At 44.7% G+C, this 24,416-nt stretch overlaps 1 protein-coding gene across 1 annotated transcript in view; it reads left to right on the top strand.

The window, feature by feature from the left end:
• Positions 1 to 543: 543 nt before the first annotated feature.
• Positions 544 to 24,416, top strand: part of LOC126473659 (uncharacterized) — a 117,802-nt gene continuing 93,929 nt past the window's right edge. Inside the window, exons 1-3 of the mRNA XM_050100890.1 lie at positions 544 to 720; positions 14,639 to 14,849; positions 20,452 to 20,678. Of these exons, the coding sequence (XP_049956847.1) occupies positions 544 to 720; positions 14,639 to 14,849; positions 20,452 to 20,678 (615 nt within the window). The remainder of the gene's footprint in view (positions 721 to 14,638; positions 14,850 to 20,451; positions 20,679 to 24,416) is intronic.

Raw genomic sequence — 24,416 nt, 5'->3', positions numbered from 1 at the left:
ATTATTATTAAGAGATTTTTTTTTAAAAGACATTTACATGGGACTTGTTATAACAATACTACATATGCACGAGGCTGCTTTTACCTTATACTACAACGCTCAGGCACCGCCATCGCTCCACAAGACCGGCCCAGCCAACTCCATACACACGACTGCTCGCTAGCAACTACTTACTCCAACTGCTACACTGTTCTTACTCCATACAACACTGCTCTCTGGTCTGAGATTCTCTTATAGCTTACATATCGTAGGCAGCGCGTGAGCAATCCATCGAAATTACATCTGCTCGAGTGCGCTAGCAACAAATTCCTTAATCATGGACCTCTTACAGTATGCCTTTCCGAACATTTGTTCTCTATCTCAATATAATCGGCTGTGGAATCACTGTTTGATCCAAAAGGTTTGAGACACCACGTATAAACAACCGAACACTAACTTCAGCCTCAAGGAACAGGCTAACTTTTACTCTGACTCAACAGAGCTGGTAACAGGTGGCTTTAACTTCCACAATACGTGGGACTGTATTAACCACTTGAGCAAGCGATGTACGCCTTGAAAGCGTGTCCTCGTGGGACGCTGACCCCCGTGCGTGCCCACAGTGCGTGCGGCGGCTGCCCCAGCAACCAGACGGCCTGCTTCGCACCGCAGTGCGTCGCTGCAGACGGCGTCGAGCGGGGCTTCATCGCCGTCAACCGACGCCTGCCAGGACCTTCCATACAGGTGAGTCTGGGCGTCCTCCTGTTCTCTCCTCTGAAACACCGTGAACTGTTTTCGGTGCGTTTAATTTGGATATACGAGGGTGAGTCAAATGAAAACCTTCCAATCCCAAAGAAAGCAGGAGTTGACAATTGTGAAAATTACCGAACTATCAGTTTAATAAGTCACGGCTGCAAAATGCTAACGCGAATTCTTTACAGACGAATGGAAAAACTGGTAGAAGCCGACCTCGGGGAAGATCAGTTTGGATTCCGTAGAAATATTGGAACACGTGAGACAATACTGACCTTACGACCTATCTTAGAAGAAAGATTAAGGAAAGATAAACCTACGTTTCTAGCATTTGTAGACTTAGAGAAAGCTTTTCACAATGTTGACTGGAATACTCCCTTTCAAATTTTAAAGATGGCAGGGGTAAAATACAGGGAGCGAAAGGCTATTTACAATTTGTACAGAAACCAGATGGCAGTTATAAGAGTCGAGGGACACGAAAGGGAAGCAGTGGTTGGGAAGGGAGTGAGACAGGGTTGCAGCCTCTCCCCGATGTTATTCAATCTGTATATTGAGCAAGCAGTGAAGGAAACAAAAGAAAAATTCGGTGTAGGTATTACAATCCATGGAGAAGAAATAAAACCTTTGAGGTTCGCCGATGACATTGTAATTCTGTCAGAGACAGCAAAGGACTTGGAAGAGCAGTTGAACGGAATGGACAGTGTCTTCAAAGGAGGATATAAGATGAACATCAACAAAAGCAAAACGAGGATAATGGAATGTAGTCGAATTAAGTCGGGTGATGCTGAGGGAATTAGATTATAAAATGAGACACTTCAAGTGGTAAAGGAGTTTTGCTATTTGGAGAGCAAAATAACTGATGATGGTCGAAGTAGAGAAGGTATAAAATGCAGACTGGCAATGGCAAGGAAAGCGTTTCTGAAGAAGAGAAATTTGTTAACATCGAGTGTAGATTTAAATGTCAGGAAGTCGTTTCTGAAAGTATTTGTGTGGAGTGTAGCCATGTATGGAAGTGAAACGTGGACGATAAATAGTTTGGACAAGAAGAGAATAGAAGCTTTCGAAATGTGGTGCTACAGAAGAATGCTGAAGATTAGATGGGTGGATCACATAACTAATGAGGAGGTACTGAATAGGATTGGGGAGAAGAGAAGTTTTTGGCACAACTTTACTAGAAGAAGGGATCGGTTGGTAGGACATGTTCTGAGGCATCAAGGGACCACCAATTTAGTATTGGAGGGCAGCGTGGAGGGTAAAAATCTTAGAGGGAGACCAAGAGATGAATACACTAAGCAGATTCAGAGGGATGTAGGTTGCAGTAGGTACTGGGAGATGAAGAAGCTTGCACAGGATAGAGTAGCGTGGAGAGCTGCATCAAACCAGTCTCAGGACTGAAGACCACAACAACAACAACATTATTTATTGTGCAGAAGTGGTACAAAACTGTATCACATTTCAAAATAATCTCCCCCACGCTCAATGCAAGTCCTCCAGCGCTTACAAAGTGCATAAATTCCTTTACAAAAAATTCTTTTGGTAGTCCGCGCTACCACTCATGCACCGCGTGGCGTACCTCTTCGTCAGAACGGAACTTCTTTCCTCCCATTGCGTCTTTGAGTGACACAGACATATCGAAATCACTAGGGACAAGGTCTGGTGAATATGGTGGATGAGGAAGACACTCAAAATGCAAGTCTGTGATTGTTGCAACTGTTGTACGGGCAGTGTGGGGCCTCGCATTGTCATGTTGCAAAAGGACACCTGCTGACAGCATTCCACGTCGCTTTGATTTGATTGCAGGCCGCTGATGATTTGTTTAGGAGATCTGTGTATGATGCACTGGTGACAGTGGTCCCTGTAGGCACGTAATGCTCCAAAATGACGCCTTTTTCGTCCCAAAAGAGAGTCAGAATAACCTTCCCTGCTGATGGTTCTGTTCGAAACATCTTTAGTTTTGGTGATGAGGAATGCCGCCATTCCTTGCTCGCTTTCTTCGTTTCCGGTTGGTCTAAGTGAACCCAGTAACGATTCTTGTAAGGAAGCCATCACCTTCTCGTTCAAAGCGCCGAAGAAGTTCTTCACAAGCATCAACACGTCGTTCTCCAATTTCAGGAGTCAGCTGCCGTGGCACCCATCTTGCAGACACTTTGTGAAACTGGAGAACATAATGCACAGTGTGGTGTGCTGACCATGACTAATCTGTAAACATACTGCAATGTTATTCAGTGTCACTCGGCGGTTTTCCTTCACTATGGCTTAAGCTGCTGCAATGTTCTGTGGAGTCACAACTCGCTGTGCCTGACCTGGACGAGGAGCATCTTCCACTGTAGTCACACCATTTGCGAAATTCCTACTCCATTCGTACACTTGCTGCTGTGACAAACATGCATCAGCGTACTGAACCTTCACTCGTCGATGAATTTCAATAGGTTTCATACCTTCACTACGCAAAAACCGAATAACAGAACGCTGTTCTTCCCTGGTGCAAGTCGCAAGTGGGGAGGCCATCTTTATACTGATACTGCGACGGTATGTGTGCATCTGCACTATACTGCCACCTACAGGCCATTCAGCACGCTGTTTCTAGCATGCTTACCAACTTAAGGATAACAACGCGAAATTTCGATTTTTTATTACAAATTTAGGGTTTTTATTTGACTCACCGTCGTATGTTGGGTCCTTTGTCACTGTACACTGACAAAGGAAGTATACACCAACAGGTGTCGGGCGTGGTGGTCTAGACGCAAGGGGTAAAGGGCGTGTCTGGAAACTGGAAGGTAGCGGGCTCGAATACCAGTCGGAACACGGAATATTCCAGTCAGCCTTTAAAGGTAGCCTTCACCTCTCAATGACGTGGAGATGTTGCGTTAAAGTGTAGGTCTCCTCTCCTCGGTGGGATTGCTTCGGTAGGTTAGGGGCACGCAAGACTGGCTCCAGGCTCTTGAGCCACATGGAAGGGTTATTATATTCAGAAGGGAATGGAATTTACTTGTATGTAGCACGATTGTAGTGTACACTTAGCTGTTACAAGCACTTCTTTAGTACGATGTGCTTCTCAAGCGTTTCCGAGAAATCAGCGGTCAAATTGTGAGTCTCGTGAATACGACACCAGAGTGCTAACCGTCGAGCAGTGAAGTTAGTGCAACTGGTGCTAACAGTATTGCGTTCGAACCTCGTTATTTTACTTTCTCATGTTTCAACAAACATTCGTATTGTTACAAGGAATCCTGTGTTTACGGAAACAGTGAGAATCAAGGTAACAGATTGGTGGAGAGGTATAATTGAGGTATAATAAGGAATCGTGATGGACTGGTTTACTTATCTGTACATTCACGCCCGTGAAGTCATTGGCTTATAAATCTTAGACGTCATTAGTAGGCAGACAGCATTTGATGTGTTATCCGTCATGAAAGCATGGGAAACGAAGTATAGACTTGCACCACGCACATTTTATCAATGTCACATCACATCCGTAATTTAGTAACGATAGCAGAAAACTCAGTTCAGTAACAATTAAAATGAATGGCAGTGCAGAAGTAGGTTTCCACAAAAACCATCTGTCTTTCAGCATAGATACGAATACCTAAGCTTTGAACTGACGCAGTAATAGGGCGGAATAGTAATATAGTTTTCATAAGACGATATTTCTCTCTTCCATCTATCATTGTTGAGGCATTGTGAGTTCGCTGCAGCTAATTTTTGATCGATAGTGTTAACAACACTGCTTGATGGCTGGCCTTATCATAAGGTGTTCAACAGGCTTGTGTAACTTTTAACCTCGATTTCTGGAAACTGCTTAAGCCTTCGTCTTCTTTTCATCTCCCCTCCCCCTTCCCCTCTTCCCTGCCCCCAGCTTCCACCATTGACTGCTGATCGTCATCATTAACCAATGACCATCTGTGGCTGCTGATCCTCATTATTGTCCACTGACCACCATCATTGACCAATGATCATCATCGCTGACCACTGACTGTCACTGACCAGTCTAGTGACCATCATTGACCACTGGTCATCGTCATTGACCACTGACCATCATTGACCCATTTACGAATCATCATTGGCCACAGAGCTATGGGTTATAGGGAATGGCTTGAGAATCAGGGTTACAAGTTACAGAAGTTATTATTTAAGCAGTGGCACAAAGCAAGCTGCATGTATCTTAATTAGTAATCCAGACAATTTAGATGTGGAAATATTTAATTTGAAGTCTTATTATGCTTGCAAAGTGTGATAAATCTTACACATTTCGAGAAATAATGCAATTTTACTTTGCTTGAATTTTCACTGAGATCTGTAATTATACTTGCATGTTTACTACAAAAATTCAATCTGTGTATGTATGTGTGCGTGCTTTCATATTGTGTTTTTTTACTAGACGATGGTATTATTTAATAGTTGAATAAAAGAAATACGGTCTATAAACTTTTAGACGTTTAGAAAGCCTTGTCACCGTAGTTCTGATTCGTAAATGTTTCAAACTTAATCGAAAGTTGTTACTGTACACAACCTGTAGCTGATTACAAGCTTAAAGTAAGGGTTGACTTTATTTCGCGTTTATGAAGTTTTGTGGAATAGCATTTGAACTAAAAGTCATCTTTGATAACTGCCTAGTACTAATGCGTTAGTTACACTGCAGGTTTCTGGATCATTTTGAATAAAAACAATAACTATTAATCAGTACTGACGATTATATTTTTATAATGTATCACAATTTAGGTGTATAAATATTTGATTTGAAGGTTTATTGTGGCGTACATCAAGCGCAGGCCTAATTAATTACATTCTTACAATGAAACAGGGTATCTGTTTCTTTGTGTGCTTACCTGCTCATCGTAAATTTTAGCTATCACATAATTCTTGCTGTTAAAAGTCTAGTCAGGCTAGTTTCACGAGTCGATTCCTTATGTCTACCTCCAAACGTCAATCGTTATTTTGTCTTGTTACTTAGAACTATTTAAGTATGAAAACGGCGCTGGGGGAGTACTTACTTTAGAGTTGACAACCATGTTTTAGCTGCTAATTTGACGAATATGTGTGTATGTGAAGAATTGCATTGCGTTACTCGACATAATCAATACACTTTTTTGCATTCCTGACATATTTTTGTAGATATTTCCGACTTGAAAAGAACATTCTGACACTTGGCAAAGATCGTAGCAAAGGAAAATAATTAATGTGTGGCTTCTTAAGCCAAGTGTGGTACTGAGATGATGGCAACAGGTGACTTAAAGCAGCAGTTGACATTATTTCATGTGTTTGAGGTTTTGTGGAATAGCATTTAAACTAAAAGTCATATTTGACAACAGAATATTAGTAATTCGTTAATTACTCTGCATAAGCAAACATTGGCTCTTAACTGCTTATCGAGAATGTGTCTTACAATCATTGTCATATTACACTGTACAAGCAAACATTGGCTTTTAACTAGTTACGGGGAGTATGTTATTTACTCGTAGTAATATCCCACAGCGGAGGATATATAGGGTGTCTCTCCTAAGAGCAGTCAGACGCATTTTGTCTGGTGTTTTGGCGGATGTCTGAAATTTCGTGCCGGCCGCTGTGGCCGAGCGGTTCTAGGCGCTTCAGTCTGGAACAACGCGGCTGCTACCGTCGCAGGTTCGAATCCTGCCTCGGGCATGGATGTGTGTGATGTCCTTAGGTTAGTTACGTGTAAGTAGTTCTAAGTCTACGGGACTGATGACCCGATGACCTGGGATGTTAAGTCCCATAGTGCTTAGAGCCATTTGAACCATCTGAAATTTCGTTTTTGCAATTTGTAACTCGAGTCTGCCCAAACGAATAAGTACAGCTCATCAAATGTCGTGCGGCGCGCTGTGTCAATGGAAAGCGAAATGGGAAACAAATGAAGCTTACAGATGACACTGGACGTCTCATGAGATACGCGATGAGTAGTATTCATTTGGCCTGACTCCAGCTACACATTGTAAAAATGAAATTTCAGACATCTGGCGAAAAACTAGAGAAACCGCTTCTGAGGACTGTTAGGAGAGGAACCTTGTGTAGCTTTCAGTGAAATTTTGACAAGTTGTCATTATTTAACGCAGTACAGATAATTCTCTAAGTATGTGACATCTTTATTGATAAATAATTCAGGTCGTTCGGGTATTTTTGAGCACGGCCAGATAGGCCGCATTGTAACTGGCTTTTCCATTTTAATGGTAAATAAAATACTAAGCTCTGATTGACGGAGAGGAGAGAGACGTGTGTGACGTATTTTTCGATAAATAATTCAGATCATATGAATAATTCTAAGCACTCTACGGATAATGCACCACAGTAGTTGGCTCTTCCATTTTAATGGTGAGTAGAACACTAGGCTGTGATTGAATGACAGCAGAGCGGGTGTTTGATGTATTTTTTGATAAATAACACAGATCGTTCAGATACTTTTGAGCACTGACCTGATGGGGTTCCATCGTAACTGGGTCTTTCGTTTTAATGATGGTCAAAGTACTAGGCTCTCATTGAAGCAGAGGAGAGAGGGGTGGTACACGGTGCTGGTTGTGTCGTGTGTGTGTGTGTGCATGTTCGTGGTAAATATCTTTGCCATTTTTCATGAACATGTCATTTTTATGCATCATTATGACACGCCGCTGTAGTTGGCTGGGGAGGAGAGGGGGGATGGAAGAAGGGAGCATGGTTTTTTCATCGTCACGCTAGCACAACTGAACTGTTTCTACCATCTTCGATTTTTCATTGGTTGTTTTATTTTGTTGCTGGAGCGAGGAGTGGGAGGGGAGCGTCCGATAGGAGAGAGGGGGAGAGGATGGAAGAGGGGACGTGGAGGAGTGGAGGGGAAGGGAGGGTGCGGGAGGAGAAGGACTTCATGATGTCCTAGATAAGTGGGTGTAGCTCATGGAGATGTCAGTGACCTGGATCGTCTGATGTCGAGGGTCACTCCATAAGAAATGCACACTATTTTTGTAAAAATACAGTTTTCATTTTGCTTGTGTGAAAGTTTCACAGTGTGCAGATGCGCCCTTCCCGCTTGTTTTCAAACTTAGTTCAACATAATGAGATTTTGACTCTGCAGCGGAGTGTGCGCTGATATGAAACTTCCTGGCAGATTAAAACTGTGTGCCCGACCGAGACTCGAACTCGGGACCTTTGCCTTTCGCGGGCAAGTGCTCCACCAACTGAGCCACCGAAGCACGACTCACGTCCGGTACTCACAGCTTTACTTCTGCCAGTATCTCGTCTCCTACCTTCCAAACTTTACAGAAGCTTTCCTGCGAACCTTGCAGAACTAGCACTCCTGAAAGAAAGGATATAGCGGAGACGTGGCTTAGCCACAGCCTGGGGGATGTTTCCAGAATGAGATTTTCACTCTGCAGCGGAGTGTGCGCTGATATGAAACTTCCTGGAGTTCGAGTCTCGGTCGGGCACACAGTTTTAATCTGCCAGGAAGTTTCTTAGTTCAACATGTTCCCGTGAGTGGCGCCGTCACAGCATGTCTTCAAGATGGCTACTACACTTGACGTTCGTCAGAAGCAACGTGCTGTCATAGAATACCTGTGCTGTGAAAACGAGACAGTGGGAAACACCCACAAGAGGTTCAAAAATGTGTATGGAGATGTTGCTGTCGATCGCAGTACAGTTAGTCGGTGGGCAAGCAGGTTACGTGATGAAAGCGGACACGGCAATATTGAGGATTGTCCTCGCAGCGGCAGGCCTCGTACTGCACACACTCCAGACAATGTGCGGAGAGTTAACGAATTGGTGACTGCTGACAGACGCATCACAGTGAACGAATTGTCACGCTACGTTGGGACAGGGGAAGGAAGTGTTTGCAGAATACTGAAAGAGTTGGCGTTAAAAAAGTTTTGTGCCGGGTGGGTTCCCAGGATGTTGACAGTGGCTCACAAAGAAAGAAGAAAAACGGTATGCAGCGAGCTTTTGGAAGACTACGAGAATGGTGGGGATGAATTTCTTGGAATAATTGTGACGGGTCATGAAACATGGCTCCATCATTTTTCACCAGAGACGAAGAGGCAACCAATGGAGTGGCATCATGCAAATTCTAACAACCCTACCACAACAAAGGTCAAAATTAATTATGATTGCAGTGTTTCTCACGCTACTAAATATCGCATTTTCGGGCAACAACAAAGTTGTATTATGTGGCAGGTGTCATTAGAGCACAGTTAGTAAAGTCATTTCTTGAAATAATTTATAAACTAGGCACTCATCTTTTCGTGTTTGCCACGCTGGTCGCGTTGTGAACTCGTGGCTCAATCGTCGAAAATCTAGGTAGTGATGATTCCAAGCTCGGATGCAAAGAGGCCTAGGTGTTATTCTGCGATATTCAAAAGTCTTATAGATGTGTTTCACAAACCATTCTTGAAGATTAAACCTTTGAAAGTTAGGACAATGGTGATGTGAAAAAGTAATCAGGACTCCGAATTTAAGTTACACTTCTTTTTTATTGCTTTTGTTGCAATATCACGCAAGTTATTCTAAAACATCACTTTAGAATACAAAACATACTTGAAAACATCTTCCTCACTGTTAAAGTTCACATTTCATAAACTGACTACTATTTGCGTCTTTTCAACATGACGACCAAGACTTGAGTTTCTAATAACCGCTTCCGCGCCCAAAAATCAGAGTTACAAGTACGACAAAGATCATTGTGACAAAAGAAAGAATACACATAAGAATAATATCATTGCAATATAAACATATCGGTGTATCAAAGTACCTCTACATTAATGAAATCAAATCTGAATGTTGTCTCAGAAATATGTCAACTACCCCACAGAAGCACAGGAGAATGTTGCTGGTATCGAGAGGCTAAGGTGAGGTGCCGTAATGGGTACGTAATTCAAGTACCCCACCAAAGAAAAAAAAATTCAAAACCACACCTTCTGCTGGAAAAGTTATGGTTCAAATGGCTCTGAGCACTATGGGACTCAACTTCTGAGGTCATTAGTCCCCTAGAACTTAGAACTAGTTAAACCTAACTAACCTAAGGACAGCACACACATCCATGCCCGAGGCAGGATTCGAACCTGCGACCGTAGTGGTCTCGCGGTTCCAGGCTGCAGCGCTTAGAACCGAACGGCCACTTCGGCCGGCGGAAAAGTTGTGGCTACGGTGTTTTTCGATTCCGAAGGACTCTTGCTTGTGGACATCATGCCAAGTGGAACCACCATAAATTGTGATGCATATGTGATGACACCGAAGAAACTTCAAGCTCGACCGAGTCGTGTTCGACCACATCGGCAAAAGCAGGATGTTTTGCTGTTGCACGACAATGCAAGGCCACAAGTCAGTCAAAAAACCAGAAAACCCGGATGCGCAACACTGAAACACCCGCCTTACAGTCCTGACCTGGCTCCGTGTGACTATCATCTCTTTGGGAAACTGAAAGACTCTCTTCGTGGAACAAGATTTGAAGATGATGACTCCCTTCTTCACGCTGCCAAACAGTGGCTCCAACAGGTTGGTCCAGAATTTTACCGTGCGGGTATACAGGCGCTGGTTCCAGGATGGCGTAAGGCAGTTGAGAGGGATGGAAATTATGTGGATAAATCAAAATATTGAATAAAAATCTCTCGGTGTACATGCCGCGTCAATTCAGGATAAAACTCCAAGCTTTCGACCATTACCTCCATGGTCGTCGTCAGGGCTAAAACTGACTGTCGTGAACTAGCGAGGCTCCCACTTTTATATGCAAAGGACGGCTTCTGGTTGGCTGGAATACGTCATAGCAACAGCGATATGGCGAGTAGTGACGTGGTGCCCTCTACTTCCATAGATGTAGTTTCTATCACGCGTTGCTTGCAGCGCAATCGCTTGAATCAGGAGGTAAAGTGCGGGAAGTTTTTCACTGCGATTTTTCTTTGTCCAGTGCACTCTTCCAAGCGTTGCTAAGTGCATAGCCGTTGTCTCTGTTAAAGTTATTATCGCTAACTCTAATTTCGACTGCTTCCCGGATCACAGAGTCCCAGTAATTCGATGCGTGGGCTGTTACTCTGGTTTCTTCAAATAAAATCGTATGCTTGTTAAGCAGGCTATGTTCAGCCACCGCTGATTTTTCCAAATACCTGTATTTGAGGTGGCGCTGGTGCTCGATGCAGCGGTCGGCAACGGTTCTTACAGACTGGCCCACGTAATTCTTACCGCATTCGCAAAGTGGGAGCCTCGCTGGTTCACGACAGTCAGTTTTAGCCCTGACGACGACCATGGAGGTAGTGGTCGAAAGCTTGGAGTTTTATCCTGAATTGACGCGGCATGTACACCAAGAGATTTTTATTCAAGAAATACGTCGCGAAAGACTTTGTAGCCAGATCAAAATATTGTTCCTAAAGGATGTATCTACACACTGTAAAACTTTCAAATATGTAGAATAAAAGATGGGATTTCAAAAGAATGGTGTGCATTTCTTTTGGTGTGACCCTCGTAAATAAAGTAAGCCAGAACTTACAACATAAACAAAGTGTACCAGTATCCCCATACACTACCTGATGATGTACCTACGTGTCTCCTGAACGCGAACAGATGTTTCCCCGAGTGGGCTTCTAACTATAGTTCTGCTCTTCTGTGGGTAATTAGTGTTTGTCTTTGGCAGTTAACAACACTGACTTGATCTAATAGCTCTCTGATGTTCACATGTGTCACCACCTGCGTTCTCTGCTGCCACTATATACAGGGTGAGTCACCTAACATTACTGCTGGATATATTTCGTAAACCACATCAAATACTAACGAATCGATTCCACAGACCGAACGTGAGGAGAGGGGCTAGTGTAATTGTTTAACACAAACCATAAAAAAATGCACGGAAGTATGTTTTTTAACACAAACCTACGTTTTTTTAAATCGAACCCCGTTAGTTTTGTTAGCACATCTGAACATATAAACAAATACGTAATCAGTGCCGTTTGTTGGATTGTAAAATGTTAATTACATCCGGAGATATTGTAACCTAAATTTGACACTTGAGTACCACTCCTCCGCTGTTCGATCGTGTGTATCGGAGAGCCCCGAATTACGTAGGGATCCAAAGGGAACGGTGATGGACCTCAGGTACAGAAGAGACTGCAACAGCACATTACGTCCACATGCTAACAAAAAATGGTTCAAATGGCTCTGAGCACTATGGGACTTAACTTCTGAGGTCATCAGTCCCACATGCTAACACCTTTTTATTGGTCTTTTTCACTGACGCACATGTACATTACCATGAGGGGTGAGGTACACGTACACACGTGGTTTCCGTTTTCAATTACGGAGTGGAATAGAGTGTGTCCCGACATGTCAGGCCAATAGATGTTCAATGTGGTGGCCATCATTTGCTGCACACAGTTGCAGTCTCTGGCGTAATGAATGTCGTACACGCCGCAGTACATCTGGTGTAATGTCGCCGCAGGCTGCCACAATACGTTGTTTCATATCCTCTGGGGATGTAGGCACACCACGGTACACATTCTCCTTTAACGTACCCCACAGCAAGAAGTCCAGAGGTGTAAGATCAGGGGAACGGGCTGGCCAATTTATGCGTCCTCCACGTCCTACGAAACGCCCGTCGAACGTGTACCTCACCCCTCATGGTAATGTACATGTGCGTCAGTGAAAAAGACCAATAAAAAGGTGTTAGCATGTGGACGCAATGTGCTGTTCCAGTCTCTTCTGTACCTAAGGTCCATCACCGTTCCCTTTGGATCCCTACGTAATTCGGTGCTCTCCGATACACACGATCGAACAGCGGGGGAGTGGTACTCAAGCGTCAACTTTAGGTTACAATATCTCCGGATGTAATTAACATTTTACAATCCAACAAACGGCACTGATTACGTATTTGTTTATATGTTCAGATGTGCTAAGAAAACTAACGGGGTTCGATTTAAAAAAACGTAGGTTTGTGTTAAAAAACATACTTCCGTGCATTTTTTTATGGTTTGTGTTAACCAATTACACTAGCCCCTCTCCTCACGTTCGGTCTGTGAAATCGATTCGTCAGTATTTGAGGTGGTTTACGAAATATATCCAGCGGTAATGTTAGGTGACGCACCCTGTATATGTTTTGAAGTTCGGTACGCTGAACGGCACATAAAGAGCGGCTGTTCCGTGACCCTTTTGATAAGACACAGAACATACAGTTTCCTAGAGTAAATGGTACGACGCCATTAATAAATATAGACCTTAATCAGAAGCATATAGCAAAGGTAGAATATTCAAAAATTTTAGGTGTGTCCATTGATGAGAGATTAAATTGGAAGAAACACATTGATGACCTGCTGAAACGTTTGAGTTCAGCTACTTATGCAATAAGGGTCATTGCAAATTTTGGTGATAAACATCTTAGTAAATTAGCTTACTACGCCTATTTTCACTCATTGCTTGCATATGGCATCATATAATCTGTTATTAACAACCAAACCCAATTCAAAAGTAATAGCAGTGTGCATAACTACAGTACTAGGAGAAAGGATGATCTTCACTATTCAAGATTAAATCTAACTTTGGCAAAGAAAGGGGTGAATTATACTGCCACTAAAGTCTTTTGTCACTTACCAAATAGTCTACATCTACATCTACATTTATTCTCCGCAAGCCACCCAACGGTGTGTGGCGGAGGGCACTTTACGTGCCACGGTCATTACCTCCCTTTTCTGTTCCAGTCGCGTATGGTTCGCGGGAAGAACGACTGTCTGCAAGCCTTCGTACGCGCTCGAATCTCTCTAATTTTACATTCGTGATCTCCTCGGGAGGTATAAGTAGGGGGAAGCAATATATTCGATACCTCATCGAGAAACGCACCCTCTCGAAACCTGGCGAGCAAGCTACATCGCGATGCAGAGCGCCTCTCTTGCAGAGTCTGCCACTTGAGTTTGCTAAACATCTCCGTAACGCTATCACGGTTACCAAATAACCCTGTGACGAAACGCGCCGCTCTTCTTTGGATCTTCTCTATCTCCTCCGTCAACCCGATCTGGTACGGATCCCACACTGATGAGCAATACTCAAGTATAGGTCGAACGAGTGTTTTGTAAGCCACCTCCCTTGTTGATGGACTACATTTTCTAAGCACTCTCCCAATGAATCTCAACCTGGCACCCGCCTTACCAATAATTAATTTTATATGATCAGCCGGCCGAAGTGGCCGTGCGGTTAAAGGCGCTGCAGTCTGGAACCGCGAGACCGCTACGGTCGCAGGTTCGAATCCTGCCTCGGGCATGGATGTTTGTGATGTCCTTAGTTAGGTTTAACTAGTTCTAAGTTCTAGGGGACTAATGACCTCAGCAGTTGAGTCCCATAGTGCTCAGAGCCATTTGAACCATTTTTTTATATGATCATTCCACTTCAAATCGTTCCCTACGCATACTCCCAGATATTTTACAGTAGTAACTGATACCAGTGTTTGTTCCGCTATCATATAATCGTACAATAAAGGATCCTTCTTTCTATGTATTCGCAATACATTACATTTATCTATGTTAAGGGTCAGTTGCCACTCCCTGCACCAAGTGCCTATCCGCTGCAGATCTTCCTGCATTTCGCTACAATTTTCTAATGCCGCAACTTCTCTGTATACTAGAGCATCATCCGCGAAAAGCCGCATGGAACTTCCGACACTTAGTATCAAAAGTGTGACAGATAACCAAGTGTTTTGATGAGAAATTAAAAGAATTTCTGAATGACAACTCCTTCTACTCCTTAGAGGAATTTTTAAATATAAATTAAGAAAAAAAAGAAAAAAAACCAAACAAAAAGGTTAAAAAAAAATAAAAAATAAAAGTTGTTATATTAACTTAATTATGTTGTTAAATTAACTTAATTATGTCATGTAATGGAAAATTTGACTCGTTGCACATCATTACGAAATGTCGTATTCATGATCGATGGAACTAGTATTAATGTAATCTAATGTGTGGGTGGCCAGGTGTGCGAGGGCGACCGCGTCGTGGTGGACGTGGAGAACCGCCTGGCGGGCCACAGCACGGCCATCCATTGGCACGGCGCGCTGCAGCGCCTCTCCCCACACATGGACGGCGCCCCAGGCGTGACGCAGTGCGCCATCCCGGCCGCCACCTCCTTCCGCTACGACTTCGTCGCCGACACACCCGGCACCCACTTCTGGCACTCGCACGACGGTGCGTACCGCTGCCTGCCTGCCTGCCTGCTTGCCTTCGCGCGCACACTGTGCGGGGTGGTCGCGCAAACACTTGTCACCTAGGGATAAAAAGTTCTATTTCAAATGTTGATGGTGTTGGGACAGCAACCAGCCACAAATTTACCTTCAGTTCCTTTATTCAAAGGGTACCGTTAGGGGTTTCGAATCGTTGTGATTCATCCTCAGACGGTTTACACATTTTCCTTATCACATGGGGTGTTTTTTTTACAGGTTAATTGTCCTAAAATATAAATAATACATAAGTATAAAGATGTCACACACAGATTAGTTGAAATAAGTGGTTCATGTACCGTTAAAACAACAGCTGATTCCTCAAACTGGCGGGGGGGGGGGGGGGGGGGAGGGGCTATCAACTACGGGGTCCCACAGGGTTCGGTCTTAGGTCCTTTACTGTCCTTGATATACATTAATGACTTACCATTCCACATTGGTGAAGATGCAAAGTTAGTTCTTTTTGCTGACGATACAGGTATAGTAATAACATCCAAAAACTAAGTGATGTAATTGTAAATGATGTTTTTCACAAAATTATTCAGTGGTTCTCAGCAAACGGACTCTCTTTAAATTTTGATAAAACACAGTATATACAGTTCTGTACAGTAAATGGCACAACTCCAGTAATAAATATAGACTTTGAACAGAAGTCTGTAGCTAAGGTAGAACTTTCAAAATTTTTAGGTGTGTCCATTGATGAGAGGTTAAACTGGAAGCAACACATTGATGGTCTGCTGAAACGTCTGAGTTCAGCTACGTATGCTGTTAGGGTTATTGCAAATTTTGGTGATAAGTATGTCAGTAAATTAGCTTACTATGCCTACTTTCATTCACTGCTTTCGTATGGCATCATATTCTGGGGTAATTCATCGTTGAGTAGAAAAGTATTCATTGCTCAAAAACGTGTAATCAGAATAATTGCTGGAGCCCACCCACGGTCATCCTGCAGACATCTATTTAAGGATCTAGGGATCCTCACAGTAACCTCACAGTATATATATTCACGTATGAAATTTGTTGTTAATAATCCAACCCAATTCAAAAGTAATAGCAGCGTGCAAATCCATAACACCAGGAGAAAGGATGATCTTCACTATGTAGGGTTAAATTCTGACTTTGGCACAAAAAGGGGTAAATTATGCTGCCACAGAAGTCTTTGGTCACCTACCAAACAGCATCAAAAGCCTGACAGATAGCCAACTAACATTTAAAAATAAGTTAAAAGAATTTCTAGTTGACAACTCCTTCTACTCATTGACTGAATTTTTAATATAAATTAAGGGGAAAAAACTTAAACATTAGTGTCATGCAATATTTTGTGTAATGTAATATCTTGTACAGACATCCTTTATTAACCTGACACGTTCCACATCATAATGAAGTGTTGTATTCATGATCTATAGAACAAGTATTAATCTAATCTAATCTAGATGGTTGCGTTACAGATTTTCGTTGCATGTGACTTACGTGAAATGTCGGTTTGGAGTGTTTGTTTTCATAGCATTCGTCCAACAGTTGTGAATACATTCCCCCTGCATTCTTATTGTTCCACACGTAAATTTTTCTCACTGAACACTTTAGATTTGTTACCGAGACGATTTCTATCACGCACCTCATGTTTTGATAGATACAAAGAGCTTACAAACATATGAGTATCAAAGATGCTATGATATATCGTAACATTTGTCGATGATGTCCTATGTTTGGAATGGATCATATATTCATTTACGCAACTATAATGTCTTTTACACTAGTACTGAGACATTGATTTTTTGAGTTGATATTGTTACATTAATTATGAAGTATTTTTTTAAATATACATATAGTACTGTATAGGTAAATTTCTGGCTGGTTGCTGTCCCAACACCATCAACATTTGTCTTCAACAACAGCCACGATCTCCACCATGTCATCATATGACAAAATTTTGCATTAACTTCTATTTCAACTTACCACGTCACATTCGGATAAAATCGCAAGGTTTCAATGACTGGCTCAATCTCCAAAATCCTACTTTTCCTCAAACCGCACAAAACCCCTCCTGATACCTCCCCCTAGCCCCCATCTGCACAAACCCCATACTGACACCTCCTTCTTACGCCCTTCCCTCCAATCTGCCTCACCTCATTGTTTGGCAAGGCCTTCATCCTCCCACAGTGCATCCATCAGCTCTTGAACTTGTGGCGTCACCGCCAGACATCACACTTGCTAGGTGGTAGCCTTTAAATCGGCCGCGGTCCGTTAGTATACGTCGGACCCGCGTGTCGCCACTATCAGTGATTGCAGACCGAGCGCCGCCACACGGCAGGTCTAGTCTAGAGAGACTCCCTAGCACTCGCCCCAGTTGTACAGCCGACTTTGCTAGCGATGGTTCACTGACAAATTACGCTCTCATTTGCCGAGACGACAGTTTAGCATAGCCTTCAGCTACGTCATTTGCTACGACCTAGCAAGACGCCACATTCAGTTACTATAATTACTATGTATTCTGAACAGATAATATTGTGAATCATGTACCGTCAAGAGCGACGTTCATCATTAATGGATTAAAGTTAAGTATCAAACTAATTACGTCCGCTTTCTGAATTCTCATTCCTTGTCATGTTCCAGACCTCACGTCAGTATAGTTCTTCCCTCCTCACGCCAGCCTGCGTGAGCTAAAACGCGTGCATTTCGGCCTTCCCTCGTAACACGGTGTTGGCTCTTCTGCTAACACAAAAGAACTAACACCACTTTCTTCTTGTTAAGCAGTACTGCTTCCATTCCAGTTTGACGATCAGCTCTTGCACTTCACCCATCTCCTATCCCAGCAGCTACCCTAAATCCGCTATTTTGTCTCCCTCGTCTTAGAGAGCCTACGACCGTGTGTGACAGTCCAGTCTCCTTTTCAAACTCCACACATATGCTCTTCCATTTAACAATGTCTGCCTTATTGCAGGTTCGAATCCTACCTCGGGCATGGATCTGTGTGATGTCCTTAGGTTAGTTAGGTTTAAGTAGTTCTGAGTTCTAGGGGACTGATGACCACAGATGTTAAGTCCCATAGTGCTCAGAGCCATTTGAACCATTTTTGAACCTTATTGCATCCTTCCTATCCGATCATCCATCCTTTGTTACTATTAACAATACCAATTCCTGTACCTTCCATCCCACTGTTGGGGTGCCCCAAAGCTCCGTCCCTTCTACTCTCATTTATCTCCTCTACACTGCTGGTATGCCCAAACCACCGCCTCCAGTCCACCTCCTTCAGTGAGCTGATGATTCTGATACCCTCGCTCTCTATGCTGCACTCCAGCAAAATCTAATGATCGCTCCATATCTACCTCAATCACTTTACCTCACGGTTAACAAAAGGCTCTTCAAGATCAACACCTTCAAAACCAAGGCAGTAATTGCAGGAGGAACCACCCACACTTTCCACTTCCATGACTTCCGCCTTGAAATTTACGACCGTTCTATCCAGTTAAGTAGCGCACTAAAATATCTTGGACTAACCTTAACTGGCAATTAATGTGGAAACTTTACCTGCTAACCATCCAACAGAAAGCCCGCAATACACCAAAACTATGTACAGGCCGAACTTGGCGATTACACTCCTCCACTATTCTCCACTGATCCCAACCATCGTCTGCTTTGCAAATGTTCCATGGATTTCCACCCCACAAAAGTTGTATATGTCTCTCCAAATCAGTGTTCAAAAAATGTTGAAATGTGTGTGAAATCTTATGGGACTTAACTGCTAAGATCATCAGTCCCTAAGCTTACACCCTACTTAACCTAAATTATCCTAGGGACAAACACACACACACGCAGGCCCGAGGGAGGACTCTATCCTCCGCCGAGACCAGCCGCACAGTCCATGACTGCAGCGCCTTAGACCGCTCGGCTAATCCGGCGCGGACTTTCCAAATCCTTAAACTTCATGTGCTCCATCTCACTTTTCATATCCGTTTACCTTCCCCACACGAACCCTGCACAGTCTCATCAAATTCTCACCCTTCCTCAGACATTGAACGCCTCTGCATCTCTGTCCGTTAATCTCATTGTCTCTCCTCTGATCACAGGCCCTGTTATGCTGCCATGCTTTTACACACACAGCCGTCCGTCCCTACAGCTATACACACCTACACACGCTCCATATCCTATCCCAATGCAACTTCAACCAACTCCCTCTCCCTGACAGTGATATCTACCCCAATACTTGTTGCTTCTACCAACTTTACTTCTTCCCCAGCTGTTCCACTCCACATCAGAGCTCCTCTCTCCTTTACCCTCTCCATCCATCCCTATCCCTTTCCTCTTGTAATCACTATCATACCCACAGATCACACTATTTGTCACCCTCGGACTTTCCCGCCATCTATGTTCCCACTATTGGTCTCACTTCCTACCTATCATCCCCATAGTTCTCCTACCTCACACATGCCTGTCTTTTAACCATACCCCTCAAGCCTGTGGAATACATTCTCTCCTCTCAGAATACTCCTCACCAGTGCTGGTCCTTCAAATTTTAAGTGAAAGTGCGGTGCTTCGGTGTTCTTTATCAGAAGAATTTCACCATTGTGTGATGTGTTTTTAAAATGTACATATTTTCAATTTTTAGCTGTCCATCTTTCATTTTTAATTGAAAATACAAAAGCAGCCATCATGTTTGTTTCTCATGCTCATTATATATCTTCCCATTCGCTTGGCTGAAGAGCGGAAAATTTTACCGTTTTCAGCCCGCCTCCACCCATATGGGGTTTGCAGGGTGAAATAATAATAAAGGGAAAAAATGACTGCCTCTGCCATCGTCGTCAGGGCCTAAGTCCATCGTAAAACTAATTTTTTTCGTTTTCAAAAAATCATTACGTATGTCACTGTTAAAAACACACTACCTGACAAAGGAAGGGGGGAAGGAAACGAAATCAATATCACAGATTCAGATCGTTTGCAATTTCAATGGTTACAAAAATCAACTCAAATTTACAAAGAGCTTGTCCCTTTTAGCCCACTTATCAGTGTGACGTTGCAGCTCCTTTGGTTGGGAATGGAATCTTAAAGTATTTGTGTGCTCTCCTGAAGCAAGAGGGCCCAAGACTGTTGCAACAGATCCTTGATATCCTGGCTTCTGGCAAGCTCATCCCACAGATGTTGTTTTGAAGACACATCTACGGGTTTTGCTGGTCACGTGCACACCTTAACGTCACGCAGACAGTTAATAGAGACACATGCCGGTACTGCCACGGGCAACAGTTCTGCTAGGTTCCCGGTCGACTTACGCCCGCGCCCCACAGTGGGTCTATCTGATTTGCTGCTGATAATGTCATCTTGCCTATATAAGAGAGAAACTGTAGGAGCTCCGGGAGTCAGTGAACTCCTGACGACTATGGCGGAAATGGTCATCGGAAGCTCGAGGATTTTATTCGAATTGACGCAGCATGAAAACGGAGAACGTTTTATTCGTGTATGGCTTCACCAAAGACTCCGAGGACACAAAAGACGAGTAACTCAGAACAGTGCTTGAGACGGTGTTGTGGAGGCAGTGCTTTCCAGCGGCACTGGTGGAGGTGTTGTGTGCTGCGCAGGCGTGCAGAAGCTGGAGGGCGTGGTGGGCGCGCTGGTGGTGCGGCAGGCGCGGTCGCGCGACCCCTGGCTGGAGGCGCGGCTCTACGACCACGACCTGCCGGCGCACGTGGTGGTCGTGACCGACTGGCTGCGCACCGCCGCCGACCACCGCCTGCCGGGGCTCCGGAAGCGGCGCGCCGGCCAGAACCCGGACGCCTTCCTCATCAACGGACGCGGCATCGTCACGGTCAGTGCCAAACGTGATGGGAAAGGACCTTCTTGCGGTCCAATCGCCGCCATTTTTGTTGCAGCTCGTCTTTCAAACGGTCCAATTATGATGAATAATATGCATCTGTAATGCACCTCCGCCACACACTGTCAGGCGGCTTGCAAAGTATGGATGTACACTCCTGGAAATTGAAATAAGAACACCGTGAATTCATTGCCCCAGGAAGGGGAAACTTTATTGACACATTCCTGGGGTCAGATACATCACATGATCACACTGACAGAACCACAGGCACATAGACACAGGCAACAGAGCATGCACAATGTCGTCACTAGTACAGTGTATATCCACCTTTCGCAGCAATGCAGGCTGCTATTCTCCCATGGAGACGATCGTAGAGATGCTGGATGTAGTCCTGTGGAACGGCTTGCCACGCCATTTCCACCTGACGCCTCAGTTGGACCAGCGTCCGTGCTGGACCAGCGTCCGTGCTGGACGTGCAGACCGCGTGAGACGACGCTTCATCCAGTCCCAAACATGCTCAATGGGGGACAGATCCGGAGATCTTGCTGGCCAGGGTAGTTGACTTACACCTTCTAGAGCACGTTGGGTGGCACGGGATACATGCGGACGTGCATTGTCCTGTTGGAACAGCAAGTTCCCTTGCCGGTCTAGGAATGGTAGAACGATGGGTTCGATGACGGTTTGGATGTACCGTGCACTATTCAGTGTCCCCTCGACGATCACCAGTGGTGTATGGCCAGTGTAGGAGATCGCTCCCCGCACCATGATGCCGGGTGTTGGCCTGTGTGCCTCGGTCGTATGCAGTCCTGATTGTGGCGCTCACCTGCACGGCGCCAAACACGCATACGACCATCATTGGCACCAAGGCAGAAGCGACTCTCATCGCTGAAGACGACACGTCTCCATTCGTCCCTCCATTCACGCCTGTCGCGACACCACTGGAGGCGGGCTGCACGATGTTGGGGCGTGAGCGGAAGACGGCCTAACGGTGTGCGGGACCGTAGCCCAGCTTCATGGAGACGGTTGCGAATGGTCCTCGCCGATACCCCAGGAGCAACAGTGTCCCTAATTTGCTGGGAAGTGGCGGTGCGGTCCCCTACGGCACTGTGTAGGATCCTACGGTCTTGGCGTGCATCCGTGCGTCGCTGCGGTCCGGTCCCAGGTCGACGGACACGTGCACCTTCCGCCGACCACTGGCGACAACATCGATGTACTGTGGAGACCTCACGCCCCACGTGTTGAGCAATTCGGCGGTACGTCCACCCGGCCTCCCGCATGCCCACTATACGCCCGCGCTCAAAGTCCGTCAACTGCACATACGGTTCACGTCCACGCTGTCGCGGCATGCTACCAGTGTTAAAGACTGCGATGGAGCTCCGTATGCCACGGCAAACTGGCTGACACTGACGGCGGCGGTGCACAAATGCTGCGCGGCTAGCGCCATTCGACGGCCAACACCGCGGTTCCTGGTGTGTCCGCTGTGCCGTGCGTGTGATCATTGCTTGTACAGCTCTCTCGCAGTGTCCGGAGTAAGTATGGTGGGTCTGACACACCGGTGTCAATGTGTTCTTTTTTCCATTTCCAGGAGCGTAGATGCAGAAACGTCCCTTCCGTCCCTGCCGCACAGCTTCCGTAGCATAGCACCGAGTCCTATTGCACGCTGTAGGCGGAATCCCAACACTCTTGGCGATGTACAGCGCACGAGAAAAATTACGAGGGGCGTTTGAAAAGTTCGTGCAAAAATAAAAACTACTTACGTGTTTGCGGTAAACCTTTTTTATTTTTCGACATAGTCTCCCTTTAGACTTATACACTTCGTCCAACGCTGTTCTAATTTGTTGATCCCTTCCGAATGATAGGAACTGTCCAAGACTGCAAAATAGCTATTAGTTGGTGCAATGACCTCCTCGTTTGAATAAAATCTTTGTCCCGCCAGACATTTCTTCAAATTGGGGAACAAACAGTAGTCCAAGAGAGCCAAGTCTGGAGAATAAGGGGGATGCGAAACGAGTTGGAATCCCATTTCCGCCGGCCGGGGTGGCCGAGCGGTTGTAGGCGCTACAGTTTGGAGCCGCGCGACCGCTACGGTCGCAGGTTCGAATCCTGCCTCGGGCATGGATGTGTGTGGTGTCCTTAGGTTACTTAAGTTTAAGTAGTTCTAAGTTCTAGGGGACTGATGACCAAAGAAGTTAAGTCCCATAGTGCTCAGAGCCAATCCCATTTCCATTACTTTTGCGATCACAACTGCTGAGGTATGTGCTGGTGCATTGTCATGATGGGAAAGGACTTTTTTGCGGTCCAGTCGCCGGCATTTTTCTTGTAGCTCGTCTTTCAAACGGTCCAATATCGATGAATAATATGCACCTGTAATAGTTTCACAATTTTCCAGATACTCGACGAGGATTATCCCTTGCGAATCGCAAAAGACAGTCGCCATAACCTTTGCGCCCGAAGGACTGGTCTTCGCCTTTTTTGGTGCAGATTCTCCCTTGATAACCCATTGTTTACATTGTTGTTTGGTCTCAGGAGTACAGTAATGTATCCATGTTTTATCCACAGTGACGAAATGACGCTTAAAGTCCAGCGGATTCTTCCTGAACAGCTGCAAACTATCCTTGCTACACTTCACACGATTCCGATTTTGGTCAAGCTTTCTCATGTCCAAATGTTTGTGCAAAATATTATCTACCCGTTCATTCGAGATGCCCACACCACTATCAATCTCAAGCATCTTACCTGTTCTGCCATCCATCACCATATCATGGGTTTTACCAATGATTTCTGGAGTCGTAACCTCCACAGGGCGTCCAGAATGTTCAGCATCACTTGTGCCAATATGGCCACTCCGAAACTTTTGAAACCACTTATAAACTGTTCTAATCGAAGGTACAGAGTCACTGCAATGTTTAGCAAGCTACTGTTTAGTCTCCTGAGGCGTTTTGCCTTTCATAAAGTAATGTTTCATCACCATACGAATTTCTTCTTCGTCCATTTTTTGACAATCACTCGACTTCCTTGATTCACACGAATGCCAAACAGAAAGAAATAGACCAAAATGGCTGGAAATTGGTGTGCGTTTTTTCCAAAGATGCTACTAACTAAATATGACACAGATACACACCAGTGGTGCCATCTCTCGGACTTTGCACGGACTTTTCAAACGCCCCTCGAACATGATGTAGTGCTCCACACATTTAATCGGAGTCGTTTGTTGATTGATCCACCTTTTTAGTCTATGCTGCTACGCACATAAAAACAGTTTACAATAGGCATTCAATAAGTGATGCAACACATTGTTTTTATCGGCCAATTTCGGTTGAAAAAATACGGAATTTGTTATGGAACATCGTGAAATATTCCCACTTCAGCCCCTACGGTCTGTAATGGAGATGCGTTCCAAGCAGAGAACAGTTATTCAGTTTCTTCTGACGAAAAAGCCGAGGATCGCAGATTTTAATAGGCGCTTGCAGAATGTCTACAGAGAGCTGTAAGTGAACAAAAGCACGGAAATCCATTGGGCGAGGCATCTCTGATCGTGTCAACAAGATCGCGCCTGCTCGTCCCATCTCACGCGTGCCGTTCGGTCTCAGACAGCTGTGACTCCTGCAGTATTGGAACGTGAGGGCAGAGGGTTCGTCGCCACAGAAGTGCAAACGAACTTCTGCGTGACAACGCATGAGCGGAAAGAAGTCTGCGCAGCCGAGAGCAGTTCACAAAACTTCATTGGACTCT

Source organism: Schistocerca serialis, chromosome 4 (assembly GCF_023864345.2).
Source record: "Schistocerca serialis cubense isolate TAMUIC-IGC-003099 chromosome 4, iqSchSeri2.2, whole genome shotgun sequence".
Lineage (NCBI taxonomy): Eukaryota > Metazoa > Arthropoda > Insecta > Orthoptera > Acrididae > Schistocerca > Schistocerca serialis.
The sequence above is the reverse complement of the archived record's forward strand: the minus strand, read 5'-3'. Positions and strand labels throughout refer to the sequence as shown.